General features: G+C 36.2%; 1 protein-coding gene across 3 annotated transcripts in view; it reads right to left on the minus strand.

Moving 5' to 3' along the window:
• Nucleotides 1-5,023: 5,023 nt before the first annotated feature.
• LOC110835028 (zinc finger MYND domain-containing protein 11) overlaps nt 5,024-17,080 on the minus strand; it is a 67,809-nt gene continuing 55,752 nt past the window's right edge. For all 3 annotated transcript variants that reach the window (XM_022074850.2, XM_022074848.2, XM_022074849.2), the window contains exons 5-12: nt 16,770-16,862; nt 15,224-15,530; nt 13,214-13,410; nt 11,944-12,288; nt 10,903-11,055; nt 9,264-9,410; nt 7,912-8,040; nt 5,024-7,206 (exon numbers count right to left, since the gene is read on the minus strand). In XM_022074850.2, the coding sequence (XP_021930542.1) occupies nt 7,084-7,206; nt 7,912-8,040; nt 9,264-9,410; nt 10,903-11,055; nt 11,944-12,288; nt 13,214-13,410; nt 15,224-15,530; nt 16,770-16,862 (1,494 nt within the window). In that variant the 3' untranslated portion in view covers nt 5,024-7,083. The remainder of the gene's footprint in view (nt 7,207-7,911; nt 8,041-9,263; nt 9,411-10,902; nt 11,056-11,943; nt 12,289-13,213; nt 13,411-15,223; nt 15,531-16,769; nt 16,863-17,080) is intronic.

Below are 17,080 nucleotides of genomic sequence, written 5' to 3' on the forward strand. Positions count from 1 at the left end.
TTATTATTATTATTATAAATGTATATGCCTTCATTTAGTGTTAATGTTTAACAATTGTTTTTCTTCCTTAAAATACATACAAACATAAATTAAAGGTACATGAATCTAAGAAAGCAGTATATTATATTAACACTGACAGTATTTAAATTGCTTATAATACAGGACACATACCTGTCTGTGCCACACTGAAGCTAAGAGTGCTACAAGACTGTTCAGAAGTCAGCTTTACCACAAGTATAAAACTAACTAGTGACTGCTCTTGCTCAGGCATTTTCCTCTATTCTTCCATAAAAAATATAACACTATCATGACAATCTCCTTCCACTCTTTTTTACTTTTCTATTTGTAAATTGAGAATAGGAGTGAACAAATAAAAGTAGCATACATGTATGGATAGTACCACTCATGCCACTGCTGGCCTTGATGATGCACTTCACACTCATCACATATTCCCAGTATTCATTAGTGAAACACTAAGATAGGAAAGAACATCATAACGATTCCTGTCCAGGTGCTAACAAGAATCTAACTTGTAAACATTTCTGCACAAGAACAAATCTTAATATTGCAGTAATTTACTCACATGAATGCCAATTTACAAATTATCAGTCATCATTCTTGTGAACTACAAGCAGCAGTACCTATAAGGAACCAATGCCATCAACCTCTACAGCCCTGAAAGTGTTAAGACTTATTCATTCCAAATATATTCCAGCTTAATTATGGGTTAAACAGGCTACTGTAGATCTAACCACCATTGCCAAGATTCAAACAAAATATTTGTGGAATGCAACTCATTCATAGCTTGCTTAAAATATCCACAGTTAAGTCATAAAATTCTCAGGTGTTTCATTATAATTAAGCTTAAATGCACTATAACTAAAACCATTTGGAGTACAAGCACTCCAAACAAGAGTATGGCACAGTATTAATAGAAATTACAACTTGAGGAAACATCACATACAAAAATAAGAGTTCTGCATGTTATAATGAAGGAAATGGCAGAACTGATCCTCGCAGTGGGTCCATAAACAACCTGGAATGTTTTAGATTTTCATACTCTGGTGTTACTGTTACAAATCTGCTGCTGCTCCTCGTATTTCAAATATGCTGGCTACAAATACTGATAAGAATGCTTGGTAACAACACTCACACTGTTACTGGATTGTCCATTAGGCATGTGAATGTGAGGCCAGCAGCCAGCTAGTCGGCTTTGGCTCTCAGAGGGCCGTTACGCCACAGATTATTATTATTATGGTCAATCTCACTAAACAATTTCCAACATTTCATATATCTACACTGTACTGACCTTAGCATGAGCTACAATCTTCATAAAACCATGGTGCAGCATGTAACTGGAGCCTTAACTAGTTTGTAGTCTTACAAATTACTTGCAGTTCTCAGTCAAGAAAACAAATGACACCAGCTGCCATTTTGAACTCAGGAGAGTTAGACAGATTGAAATACTAAGTAACATCCCCTGGGCATGAAACATTTTTTTCTAACTGGGAGCCAGTCCAAAAATTTAGGAGTCAGACAATTGTTGCTTCAGCATTTTGTACTTTGATTATTGGCAAAAATAATTCAATGTGCCACCAATGAATGGAATAAATTACCTTTCTCAATGTATGTATAAATGACAAGACATTTGTGCACTTTATATTGCACAAAATAACATTCTCATGCAGAGAAAAATGACTTACCAAAATACACAGCATCAGACACAGTCGACTCTCAGCATGCTTACTATGTAATCAACACACAAGCCGAACTTCACGTCACCCAGTAACACTGCAAACAAAATCTCCAAAAACCATTCACCACAATACACAGGATCAGAAATCACTTCTAAACCGAGAATTTTGTGCACAGATTTTTTACTGCTCAAGATGAATAGTTCTATGGGGCAATCATTAAGTTGGAATTAAACAAATTTAAAAACACATTAGAAATAATTACTCTTGAAAATACTAGTTGCCACAAGATTTCTGTATCTCAGTCATTTAGCACCCAGGATTTGCTGAGCAATGAACTAACACAGTGTTACTCAACTATCTTAACAGATGGTGCTAGTTAATGCAGTTCATCAACTACCGTTTCTCATGATAAAATATAAAGCAGAAATACATAATTTTTACACGCAAAGGCATAGTTGTCCCTCTAACATCATGCTATTAAAGCATATATAGGATATCTAAGTATTTTGTATCTTCTGAAAAGTATCTGACTTTAGGTACACAAAAGGGCCATTCTCATGCCAATATAATGTAATTTATTCCAGTACAGTGCCCATTGTCACATCAAGGCATCAAAATTTTACGTGTAATTAACATATGCAAAAGCCAGCAATGCAGTCTTCCTTTCTCACTTACACAGTAGTAGATATAATGATATCAGATTACAAATATTTTCAACCTCATGAAGAGCAATTAAATTTAATATTAATGATTTAAAAAATTCTCAATGACTGAAATCACATGTCTTTCCTTTAAAGGTGTGGATTACAGCCATGTGATATATGGATCACAAATGCAGTTTGCTGTATGGGAGCAATTCTGTAGTACTTTAAAGATAACAAAGTTAGTTACTGAGAATCCCAAATTTTCAGTTTTTGTGACCAAATACACTGAAAATGCAGAAATGTATTGCTACATCATGAAAATGGTGCCAAATCTATTAATACACATTCCCGTATTTTTACTTTTTTTTCTGGTTAGCAGTGAACCTTATTAAAATAAAGACAAACAGGCCAGAATTTACACTTACTGTATCAACACAACTGATATCATCTCCAACCTCGCAATTAAATCACATTATATCAATGGAGGTCCTGGAGATGAATGCATAGTTTGTGCAAGTCTCATATTTGGTCGCACCAAGAAGCAAAAATGTACCTTCTGAAAAGCAGCTTCAAGTGGCAATGCTATTTCTTCCTTAATGCTTAAGTTTCAAGCATTGTTTATGTTCAATCTTCATTTGGCATTATAGTGAACCCTAAGTTACCTAGGCTAATGAAGGGGAGAAGATGCACGAATAATTGTAAAACATGTATAATCCGAAATATTTTGATGAGTGCATTCACAAAACATCACAATCCCCCCTTCCCCAAAACCATCACTTATTGTGATAAATAGTCTGTAATGGTCACTTGTTTCTGTGAACTGTTTAGACTCCTCACAGCAGCATGAATTTTCCTGGTGGCTGTAATGTCACTGTATTTGAGCTTTATCTGACCCATACAGTCCAGCAGTCCAGTAGCACCATACTATAACTGATGCTTACTACTTTATCCTTCTTTTTCACTTTCATCCTCCCCACCCCTATCTTCTCCCATTTGTTTTGTGGTAGAATTGACAATAAGCCATTCTGCTACATGCCATGTATGCAGTTGGGGGGGAGAGGTGGTATAGCTCCTACTCATTCTTGACCTCGGCACTAGATGAGGGTGAGTGGTCAGCATCACTCCCCGGCCGAGCTTTACTCCCAGGAAAGGACCCTGGCACCCATTGGATAGGACGCTGGGCGGGCCCCAGAGCTGGTCTGGACGCAGAGGCTAGAGGAAAATCTAATCCTGTCCCCATCAGGGATCGAGCCCCAGTCGTCCAGCCCATAGCTAGTCACCATACTGACTGAGCTATCCTGGCTCTGTAGAATTTACAATGTGTGTGCCATGTGCTGAAAGCTCACCTAACATTTGTAGATTCTAAATAAAATGGCTGAAAGACATAAGATTATGATGACAGTAAAACTGAAGGATTTAGGGAAAGTCTTAAATTTTTAACAAGGTGTATGCTTGGGGAAGTTTTAAAAAACATTGACAAAGATAACAATGAAGAATGGTGACAAAGTAATATTAACTACTTTCACTTACACCTATAAGTAGCCAAACTAAATGCTTCAAGGCCACAGGACATAACTTCCTACTTACTGCACATCACTTAAGTTAACAGTACAGCACTGTTAGCTTTATTATTGTTATTATTTATTCTGAGCTGTCTTTACAGCCTAGGCTCCACTGTTCATGTTGAAAGAGCACATGATTTTGTAGTGACCTTGAATCATGCAATATGGTGCCAGCTACTCTAACTGGTGCACAGTACAACACAGGAATTGACTGTAAGACACTAATATTTGAAAAAGACCAAGCAACTATTGCATCCCCCCTCTCTAAAATCACGGCCAATGTAACAGACCTCCCCACCCCACCACAGACACTGAGCATAGAGCATTGGAAAAATAAAGGCACTGTTAGATGACTTCTGTATATCCCCTGAAGGGGACAGCACAGCTCAGAAAGAGGATGAAAGTCTAGTTTACATGTATTCACATTCATGTCAAAAAAAGTAATGCACAGACAATCTGCAAACCAGCTAATCCATGTATGGATGTCAGGAGTTTGCTGTACTTCACAGCTTTCTGCCACTGATTTATTAATCACGGTAGGAATTTAAACTGGTAGCCTGGGTAGCTATCAGTATAATGACTATCCAGACCAGCTCTGGGGTCCCAATGATATCAGGGTCCTTTCCCAGACATAAAGCACAGCCAGGGCACGACAACAACCACTCACCCATATCTAGTGTCAAGGTTAAGAATGAGAAGCTATACTTCCCCCCCCCCCCCCCCCCCCAAGCTGCTACATGGCATGTTGCAGGACAGATTTACTTTACTTTATAAATTTTAACTACATAGGATCATACATTGTTCATGGGCACACTACACTACCATCGTGACACAATCCAAACAAATACTTATGTAAAACAAGCTTATGCATGTTCTCTCACCACATATTGAGACATTTAACTTAGAAAAATCCCAGTTTCATTGTATACCTCTACTGAGACAGTGAAGACATAAACCATAAGTATTAAGATGTATTCACACTTTATAAATGTACAGTTTAAGAATGTACACCTCCTAAAGTAGCTTCTGTCATAACCAACAACAAAAATCATTCTTACCGAAAACACAAGCATACTGCATTGGCAGCAGTGCAGTAGATAGATCTAGGTAGAAAAAACAGTTATGTAACAGTAGCTTTAATAAGTGTCTACATCAGTTGATAATGTACAATTTATCTAGTCTTGTTGTTAATGGTCCCTACAATATTAGCAAGCTTTCAATACTTCTGTAAATTTTCTCTTTCTCCTTTTGAAAATTTAAACTTTGTACTGTAACATGCAGAGTGATACAATAAAGCAGAAAGGAGGCATACACCATTGTGGTAATACAGTGAAACCAAGATGCATCGTTTTTGGCGGGGGTGAGAAATAAAAACGATGAATACGGGAAAACGATAGTTGCGGGAAAGCATTAAAAATTTAAAAAAAACTGAATGTTTCTCTTTCAAAGTTACTTCTTTTTACCAAAAAAGTCTTTAATGGACAACTGGTTTGTCGAAACTTTACGTTTTAGGCCAAACAGAGCCCTTTCCACGTTCAAAATGTTTTCCTCGTCACGCTCACTAATATTATGTGCATAAAAGGACGACTTCACTTTTGCCAATGCAACACATGCTTCGGCAAAACTCGGCACAGCTTCGGGCTCGTATTCGTCATCTTCCTCTTCCTCACCACTCCCAACCCCTTCGCAAACAATAACAGAAAGAATGGAAATACTATTACTGCCGAACTCGACAAAACGTAGCCGTAGAAGACACTGAACCGCTGGAAACGAGATGAACCAGAAGAATGAAAAGTGCTGCCCGCCTTTCCTTTGTACTTATAATAAAAGCATTTGTGAAGAAATTCACACCGCACATGCCATCTTTCATTGCTGGAACGAAATATGAGTGCACCCTAATTAAACTCATAAAATTTCTGACAATGAGCACCACCATTCACTCCAACTATCACCCCTGCACCGCTGACCCCTCATTCCAAAAAAATGTGCTGGTTGGGCGACATAACAGGTTACCGCTACTGCGTATTCCAAAAACATTGTGCGTCTTTCAGTATTAATTTATCTCAAAACCCAGCATTTTAAATACTAAAAACATCGCATAAATTTCGTTATAATTTCTCAGAAACGATCATTGCGGGAAAATTGTGGGCCAGGACTAAGATTTTTGAACGATTGATGCGATAAAACGATAGTTCGAGGAACGATAGAAGGGGGAAAATATAACATTATTTTATATGGGATGTATCCAGGACCGAACAAAACGGACGATGCATCCGGGAAAACGATAGTTCGGGGAACGATGGATATAGGTTTCACTGTATATGATGACCAAACTGAAGCAACTCAAATGTTTAAGCTAACAAGTGTCAAGAATATATCAGGTATAAAGTAAATGCAATGTTCAATGGAAAGTATTGCAATTTTCCACCATGTCCCATAGAGAAGTAAAATCAGAATCAATTAAGATCAACTACTGAATGTTACGTCTGTATATTAGTGCATGGTATGGTACATATATGTGTACCAACTACCCCAAGCATAGAAAGGTCTGTTTCAGAGCCTATACAACACTAAATAATTCCGAGCCTAGGCATCTCGAGCACTCGCAAGACTTATGGCTGCTTAACAAGCTGTGAATTAGTGTGCAACCAATCTTCAACAAGATAACAATCCAGGAAGTGCAAATAAATTATCACGACCTCCTAGGTACCATCAGTATGTTCAATCACATGCTCCTTTTTCTTGCAACTGGACAAGATAAGTGTACAGAACTGCAAATAACTTCGTGTATTTCTTAGTCACTGTCTATGTAGCAGAGATCAGAGCCATTGAGTTTTAAAATAGTCATCTGTCAGCTGTGGTACCTACATGCGTTATTAAAAACTTAAGTTTTGAGTTTTATGAGGCAAACTATTAGTATTGACTATTGGTACATGAAGCTAAATGAAGAAGTGAATGGCTGACTGTAGTTGCTAACCACTTTTTCTGAATATCTGTACATACAAACTCAGAAACAATTATATGCACTCCATCATAAGTTTGCATCAAACTAAAAATAAAACCTTCAACAAAAGATAACTTCAGCATTAATTCCATATTACACATACATTTAATCCTGAGCTCACTGCCTTCCTCCAACTTCTGTTCATGTGGCACCTACATTTAGAGTACTTTCATCCCTCAGCGCTTCCGACGACAGACACGCTTGTGCTCTTTCTGCCAGTGAAGTTGCTGGCACTCAATGCTGCAGTATGCAGTGTTCCAGCAGCAGTGGTAGATAGCCTCACATTCACAGTTGTAGCACTGCAACATTACAGAAATTGAAAATTTTTCCTTAGCACATTAGGGGTATTTAAATCCTTCCCTTCAGGGCTCCAAAAATATACTTGTGGATGGCCACAGGTAAGTCAATAGTCACGAGGTTTATAAATTTGTAGCTTCACTGTAAATGTATTAACATGTCAGTTGCCACCTTACAAAAGTCATGCAGCTTCTACAGGTGTCAAGAGATTACACCCATATCTTGGTGCTCACAGTGGCTTTGCCTCTCTGAACTGCTCAGTGCTGCAATTTAGTTTCTTCTCAATGCAGTGATACAGTTTGAGGTTCAAGCTATCTGTGCAAGAATTTAGCTTTTATTTCAGTGCTTTTACAAGTCTAGAAATCAAATGAGATGAAATTTATAATTCTTGTAACTTAACTTTGGATCTTATAATAATATTATAATTGTTTGTTCAAAACAATGGCAAACTTACCATACTAAGTTAACAACTATGATGGCAATATTAATATTGAATAATAATAATAATTACATAATATATATGTTGGTCAATTTCACATTCTGACTACGCTTCCCCCAGGGAAATGTCTAGTAGAATCCACAGATTAAGAGGTTTGATAGGGCAGCATATTCATGACATGTTATCCAGAACCACATGGACCTTAATCTTAATTCATTCAACATTCTTATACAAGTACAATTATTGCATACATCAGTAAAATACATACCCACTGTTTCTTCTTTATCTCTGAAATAGTCTGTTTGTGCTTGTCCTTCAGCTCCTGCAACTCCAGCCGCATCTGCTCCTGAAGTTCTTGCAATGCCCTCTGCTTCTCAGCCTCCATTTCACATTGTAACTGTAACAAAATCATTTTCTCTCAAATCCTCAAAGCAACAGTTTTACAACCGTATAATTGATCTCTTTAGCACTGTCAAACATACTCAATACATCAGTACTGCATGTCATGTGTGTACTGACAATGTCAGTATCATTAAATCTGGACATCCTTGGCATAATTAATTTTTAAGGAATTCCATTAAAGTGTATGATAGTCTCTGAAAGACAAATATCTAAATTTTCTATTCCATTTTTCACAATTACTATGGAATGGAACATTCTTTTGGTGACACAGTTTCCGATCTCATAGCCAGGCACTCTTGAGTAAGACTGATGATGCTTCAATCTCTGACAGAGACCTTTGAAGATGAGTACAAACAAGGAAATGTACATCAGACCTCTGGTCAATTCATATCATATGTGCATACAGTTGATACAAAAATTCAAATTAGGTACAATCTATATTCCTATATACTGTACACCTTGTTCTGTAAACACAAAAGTATTTGTTACTGCCTGACAACTGTTATGTCATCATAAATATGGCATTATTTCAAGAAAAGCCTGTTTGACATTCTAATAAATGATGCAGTTAGTTCCACTGTGGAACACCATGGTGGCTACTAGCAGCAGCAAGAGATTAGCAGTATTCTTAAAGCAACTGGCTGAAAGTTCAGATACAAGTGGTTCATAACAAAGGTGACGATGAAAATTACGCACTAATTGAATCATTTGTATATGACAGTAGTCCTGATGAAGTGAAGAGTAGTGTTAACGACAGAGATTCTGAATGTGAAGACATGTCAGATCAGGAAACCAAGTGCAGCAAAGGACACAAATTACAGTTTGGCCATATTTTAAGTATTTTCAATAACAAACTTTAGGAATTATGGTAACAGCCCAATCGTTATGTAGAATGAGTTATTAGTCAATAATTATTCAACTTTTCAAGAAATTCTCTTTCATGACATATAAAGGTTATCACCATCACAGATTCACTTAGGAAAGATAGTGACAGCTACCAACTCATTTAATTCAGAGTTCTATCTTCGGTTCAATACCCTGATTTCACTTACCAATTTATTATATGGTTTTATGCCAAGGGTCTCAAACCCCTTGCATGTACAAAAATGTTTTGCTAAAAATGCATTACTGCAGTCTGATTCTTACCACAGGCTACAGGGTTAAGTAAATAATAGATGAAAATTAAAGCAGAAATATCTGGAAAAAATTTCTACTCACCTTGTCAATAACATCTGTGCTTGGTTTGTCTGCTGATCTTTTATTTGCATTTTTCATGAGACGAGGTGATGTCTGCACAGAAATGGAACGAGAACGAGGCTCCTGAGAGGATGAACTCACCATGTCTTCTTGGGAGACCCCTTCCTTCTGCACAATCAACAAAGTAGCAGAAAGCTTGATAAAACCTAGTTTAGACACAGTATAATTTTACTTAAATATATACAGTGAAATTATTTTCTAGTGTCCCACTAATTGCTGAATTTCTCATGTGGCACTCAGACATTTCTCCTGCCATGCTGGCCTGCAGAGATTAAAATTCCTGGCATAACTAACAAACCTACAGTTTAATCACATTAAAATGAAACTTATCCTAATTACAGAAGTTGCTGGAAATGCTCTACATTGTTCCATACACATTCCTGGCACCTTAATAAGATGTTTACATTTATATATTTAAGTTATTCTTGGGAAATAAAGAAAAATTCCCTTCAGATATCTTCCTTCGGTTCCTAAGTTGTGTACAAGATTTGCCTGTCAACTCATTGCTTTACATCTCCTCATAAATAAAGTCATATGGGTTGAGATCAGAAGAACATGTAAGCCAAAAGCCACTACTAATAATCCAGTTCCCAAACACTTCCCTAAAATCAACCATAGATGCTCTTGTTCTATCAGCAGTAGTGCAGTCCTGTTGCAAGAATGTACACTGGTATTTTTCATCTGTTACTCATTAGACAAAATGGTTGGAATACCTGTTTTGCATGCCTATCAGAAATAATTTTGTCCTTAAAAAAACTGGTCCAATTATTTATTCTATCTGCACTATATGCCAATTTTTGAGTCATGTAGTGAAAACTCATGTATAGTCTTAGATTGTGCAAAGTCCAATATCTGTTGAATTAAATTATTTCAATTTCAGGAGTTACATAGCAGATACAAATGCCATAAATAAATCAGGTTATCATCTATCACAGTAGAATTTATCTTCTAAGAACACTAAAATGTAGTGTATAAAGGGTATTTAAATTAAGTGCTTTAACAGCCTCAGGATGAAGATGATTTAAATGTTGTGGCACAGTCAACAACACTATATCAACCACAGTTAAAAATAAGTTGAGAACATCAACCAGGAATTAGGAGGAACAGTAATGGCTTAAGGTAGTATTTACCTGACCTATGGAAACCTGTCAACATATATGGTCCCAGCTAGTATTCTGTGCCAACAGTATCCAGTAAAATTCTTTAGTTAAATGTAATTTCATAATATTAATTAATTAACATTTTGATACCAACATCACTTCTCAAGAAATTTCCAATTTTATGAAACCTGAAGATTCATGTTCATAAAAGTCCATTATCCTGAAACAGATAATCCAGTCCACATAACATATCTTATTTCTTTGGTCTTAGCCCTTCTGTCTTATATTCTACCTGCTCCAACCACCTCATCATCCTCAGATTAAACACCATAACACCAATGGCACACATTATAAAGCTCATTTTCCTGTTACATTCTCTTCCTTCATAAACACTTTGTTCCATATACCCTCAATCTATTTTGCTGCATCACAAGGCAAAGCTGTGTAGAATTCCAGTTTTCAGAATCTGATTCAACATGTTTAAAGAAAGCTCTTGTTACCGTCATGTCTGTGACTGGTTTGCTAGTCGATGAAATGGAGCTTTCCTCTTCCTCTTCTGGTGATGCCCCTCCGTCTAATTCTTCACTTGCTGCTGCTTCCTCCTCTGCCTTTTCTTTGTGGACCTTCACCTTTTTGTGCTCTCGCACTGCCTCCTGTCATTAGACAATACCAATTAAATCTCTTACATCATATATTTACATGCAAAATTGTTTCAGTGCTATGTCTACGCCAACGTATTAAATATATAACTGCAATAGGAACACACATGAATATCTGTTACAGTGGAAAAATGGTGAAGTCAGGATGTAATAAGACATTTCCTTGATAAAGACAATCCTTTTCAACCAACACAATATAGACTATAAATAAAATACTAATTCTGACATCAAATTTAGTTTCTCTGTTTAAGAATGTAGTTACCTACTATCTCTGAAACTTGGAGTTTTCTCACCAAACACTCGACATTTTTTCTTCTTCTTGGCAAAAAATTAATAAAAATTTAGTTTCCATTAAAACGTAAAGATTATCCACATTTCCATCTCAGGTATTCTCTCATTTTTATTTTCATGGATTATGAGAGAAGTTCTTACATAACAGGATGCTAACGGGATACGTGAATATACAGAAAATTGTAGGCAGAATGTCAATGAGACTAGCAGGTATGTAGCAAATAGTATTACACACATCTACCCAAAAATTATAGCAAGTATATGCACAATGCATGCATGAAAAAAATCTTTGATTACTCAGTTCAGATTATGTTACAGACAGTGAAAATGTTTAATTAACCTTTCTTATTTTCATTATCTGCATGATAACATCAAACACAATAATACTCTCCCCCCTCCATTAATTCTCTTTTCAAATTAAGTGTTGTTTTGTGATATATATAATTAAAAGTTTCAAGATGGGCTTTGAGACTGTGTATTTCAAACATTTTTAAGTATTGCAAATACTCACTAACAAGCATTTATGAAAGTTTACATATTCTTAAAAAAATCAAGGTTGACTATATATGTTATGCATTTCACACAGAGTACCTGTGATTTATGGGGGCGTGATGATTTACATGGCCGATTCACTGGCTCACTCTCTTTTTCTTCTTCTTCTTCTTTTCCTACATCATCATCTTCTTCTTCCTCCTCCTCCTCTTCTTCTTCAGAGCTGGAGTCAGGATAAGTACGTCCATTGTTGCGCATTTTCTCCAACAAATCCTGGTGGCGTTTTAATTCCTCAAAAGCCTTGTTAAAAGTGGAGGTTCGCTTCAACTGAAGTGCCTGGATGTTGACTGATATGGAGCGAATATGAGACTTCTCAATCAGTGCACGCTGGTGATGTCCTCCAAAGAACCTAACATCATACTGCTCCCCACTTATCCTGATCACCTGCATAACAATACTCGAAACTCAGTAACTGTAGTGCAACCGTAACTTCAAATTCAGAACATTCATCATAAAATTATTGTAATGTATATCACCACAAGTGTTATGTGAAAATACTTTGGTGGAAATGATTCTTCAATGGGTTTTAATACAAAGCTTCAGGAAATGAGTTTATCATCATCTTCTACACTGACAACTGCCATCAGAACATAAATAGAACACAGATTGTCCATGAAAACATATTATCATCTGCAAACCATGAATCTGCAAAGTTTTAAGAATGCATATTTTAATTTGTTTCTCACAGAAGGAGTCACTGGCTTCTAAACTAAAACATCCACATTTGCTAGGGTCAATGGTATAATGGTACTTGTAAAGTTTTATAGCTTCCATATTAGTTTACTACCTACCTACCTACCTACCTAGTACCTTTGTGTGAAACTTCTTATGTCGTGTCCCATCTATTTTTAAACATGTTATTTAGTAATGTTTGTGTTTGACAAAGGAACCTACAACTTAAACTCTGAAGAGTATTAACAATGATCACAGTTCCCCTGACACCCCAACTTCCCATAAAGCCTTTGTCTAGTTGACCACCATGACCCCCACCACTGACAAAGGATTGCTATTTTTCCAACTATTTAAATATGGACATACTAAAACACGTATTATTTCCACACAAATGATAGGATGGCAGAAACACATTTACTGACAAAAGTGAACTTCAAAAATTGCTTACTTGATAATATGCAACATGTGATAATCTTGAAATTTTAATTATTTCCAGTACTATATATGTACAAACAAAACAAATTAAGTTTGTATATGTTGCATAACAATTCACATTATTTTATGTGCAATTTATTACCAAACCACTATTGCTGTGATATTTACTGATACTTAATAGCAGGAAGCAGAGGAGTTTCACCTTGGCTGGCCAGTATGGAAAACCTTTCTGCTTGGCATACACGAGCTGATGTGGTGGGCGGCATGGCTGACAGAACCAGTGTTTGTCTGACTTCTCATTGGAGACACGATAGCAATCACGGCACTGCTGTATCTCCTGTAAGTCATAGATACAGTCCCGCAGCATCTGTCTTGCTGTGTCAGCTAGGCTACTGTGCACTGGAACAGTAAGTTGCACATGAAGGAGAAAAATGGATAAAGAGATAGTAGAAATTAGTTTGCATGGCACATTAAAGAGGCTCAGCATATCATATGTAAATACAGTAGATATACCTACTTTCACAAAGACTTATTCAATATTTGGCAGTCATATAAAAAAGATATTTAAACACCACAAACCAATCAACTCACTAGTTGTTACAATTTCTGCCTAAATTGTTTATCAATCAATGAACTCTTTACTAGAATATTTCAAAACATACTTAAGGCTTCATGAATAAAAAAGTAATACACACTATTTAATTTGATAGATTTTAGTAAGGATCCTACATAAACAAATTACTTCAAAAGCATTCATCTCATGCAGGATAAATTCAGGCAGATACTTTATGATTTACATGCACAACATATTACTGTATGTAAACTAATTTTATAACGGTTCTGTACAAAAAATGAGTCCATAGCTAAGCCAATGAATGACACATTAAACAAAAAATTATTTATATTCCTTCCAATTTAAAACAATTAGGGCAGACAAATTGTAGGCAGTGAACACAAAAATCATAGAAAAACACAGTCCAAGGGAACACAAGTCTACTGGTATTATGCTTTAATTTCCAGAATACAATAACAATATCAAATAACAACCCTGTCATTTGCATTGTTTGTCAGAGAAATAAAATTAAAAACAAACAGTCTTTACAAAAATTACCACTTCCTCAAGTTCAGAACCTCTTTAAAGTCACATTGTGTTCAGATTTTGAAGCAGACTATATACAGGTGTGTTTAGATGTTAATAGCAGATAAATTGTTTCAACCATGATACAAAACTTATTTACCAACTTTGTTTTATATTAACAAAATACTGGACTGAATAGTGAGGTTCAATAAACTCTTGACAGTTTTCTACAGAAAGAAAAATGCTTAATTTACCTTCCTATTTAGGAGAAGAGGAGAAAAGTGGTAATAACAATTCCAACAATTCCACTACAAGCAACAACTGGAATGTGACAAGTTATGTACAAAATGGGCAGATAAAAAGAAACTCACTAACCATAAAAAACCAGTGGTAATTATATGTACCAAATGTATTAACAACCAGTAACTATACGTTTTGCACACAAAGTATAATTATGGGCTTCACATAGTTCTCAGAAGGAAAAAACAAATTATTTCCCCAAACAGCATTAACCAAATTACCTTTGTAAATGGAGATGATTTCCTTGCAGAAATAACTGGTTTTTACATATTCTTTATATAAGTTTTTGCTTTGGGAAGTGGGGGGGATACAAGTGTATATAAACATTCTGTATCAAAATGACACTATATGTAATGTCTGCATAATTTTCTCACAGAATTGTAAAATACCTTCAGTCAGAAAAGACATTTCATGGAAGTCATGATGCAAGTGGTTGATGAAATCAGATGACAGATACACAGAAGTATTTCTATACTATACTGTGAACAAAATATGAACTAACCTGATTCGAACTATTTTGAAAAGCTGGCATACAGTTATGGCTAAATTGAATAGTGTTGAGTCAATAAAACCCACACAATAAAACCAAGTTTTCTGAATTGAGGTTACTCAGACATAGCAGAGAGCCTGATACAAGGAGATTTTATCAAATATAATTAAAAATTCCAAACAAAGAATTCATTAAACCTCATTACTCATTATTTTGTTAATAACAATCAAAGGTAATGAATACTGCTTATCAACAGAGATCATGAACATACCTTCATAAAGGCCAGGAGTGTGTGATCTGTGACATACAGACAGTAATATCTACTTCAGAATGAGATACTCCACCTCCATGGTAAATGACGACATTGTGAACAATTGTCTCAGCATCAGCACGGAACTCTTGGAGGCTGCGGTACTGGTTGTTGGAAGCCTTGAGCTCCATCGTGCGAAGGTCCATGGGTCTATAGATGAGGTAATCCACACGCCACAGATCAGCATCATCCGTCACCCACTTGAGGCCACCTGGCTGGTCATTTCCAATTGAACTACTGCTAGCTCTCCTCTGATGTGCCAGCTGACTCAGTGCCCCTGAACGGTCAGATATGTAGGAGTTCTTGCTTGGAACCTGGCGGTCTGTTATAGTTGCAGGAAGCTGCAGTGATAAACTGCTATTTAAAAATCCACAGCCAAATTTCCATGTACCCTTCAGATCAAATGACCCACAAAACCTGTGCTTTGAAAATTATAAATACACTTATAACTGCTTCTTGGCTGTTGTTTTACACACATGAAATTACCTCTAGTCCTGGATTCGGTACTAGCTACACACATGGTTAATCTAAACATATAATATAGCAGTTTGCAAACTTCAGTCCTTTCTGTGGCACAAAGAAACAACAGAAAACACAAGACATTATTTAATTATTAGGAATAAAACAATAGAGGCATAACTGAACATGTTAGTGCTCTACGTAAAATACAACAAACAGTACTGTATTTTACTCGAGATCCAAACAATGACAGAGAATGTGGTTCTCACCAGTCATTTAGCTTGTAGTGCTATTACAGTATTTCTTTCTGAGTATGAGAAAAGCCTCAATTTTACAATAGCCTGTTCTCATGACAAATGATAAACAATATACCGAAGTAACAATACTGTTCACAAATACTTTGGTTGAAGGAAACATACATATTTAAAACCTGAAGCTTTCACCATGACTGAAAACAAGTAAGTTTTCTCACTTGTATTAGCCATATGAGCACAGAATCTACATCCAACATTTCACAGACTGCCTCTGTCTCAGGGTTAATGATGGAGACAGAGTTTCCAAAACACTGGATAGGAACACAAGGCTCAAACAACTGATAGCCTGAGATTTAAGACTTCAAAACATTCTCACTCCTCATTATGAAAGGGGTCTGATGGTGGTATATTACAATTACCATTACTGGATTTCTGCACTTTTTTCACGATGTGGTATTCTGAAAAAAACACTTGTGCATCAGGTTAGCTCTTTAAAAGGGCCCACATGAATAGATAACTCCCTATCTTCCTTACCTGAGAATGGAAGTAGATACTATTTCCAAAACACTGTGCTCTTTTCAGAATACCAAAAGATGGACAAAGTGAAGAAATCTACCAACAGAAATACATATCCTTGAAATCACATGCATTTTGTGATGACTCTCAGCTGATGCACAACATATTCCAAACAACCTTTGCCTTAACTTTGAGATTCCCATCATGAGTGCACTCTATATCTACAACAATTCAAAAAAATGACCCACTCCTTTCTGCATTCCAAAATGTTTTGACATTTTAAACAACTCTAAATAAAGAAAGCATATTCTAGCTTATAACAGATTAGTAAGTCACATAATTTGTACCCACCCTCTCTTTGAGACGAATGCACGTAAATCCTAACAGATGATTCAACTGTCGACGCTTCGGTTTCATCTTGGAATCTTTCTGTGCCTCTTGCATCTGCAAAAAAAAAAATTGTTATTACAGTTCTGTCTCTTCAAAGTTGGCTGGCCTCGGACAATAAACAAGAAGTTTGTGGTCCAGACCTCACATCCAAAACAAACTTTAATTCAAGGCAATGATGAAGGCAGCAAAGACTTCTACCTGACTACACAGTGCAACATTGCAGAAGACAGTCATCTTCATACTCACCTCTGTGAGAACACGAAATATCACGT

Source organism: Zootermopsis nevadensis, unplaced genomic scaffold (genome assembly GCF_977971745.1).
Source record: "Zootermopsis nevadensis isolate Lab colony 2312 unplaced genomic scaffold, Znev_1.0 Znev_ptg000061l, whole genome shotgun sequence".
Lineage (NCBI taxonomy): Eukaryota > Metazoa > Arthropoda > Insecta > Blattodea > Termopsidae > Zootermopsis > Zootermopsis nevadensis.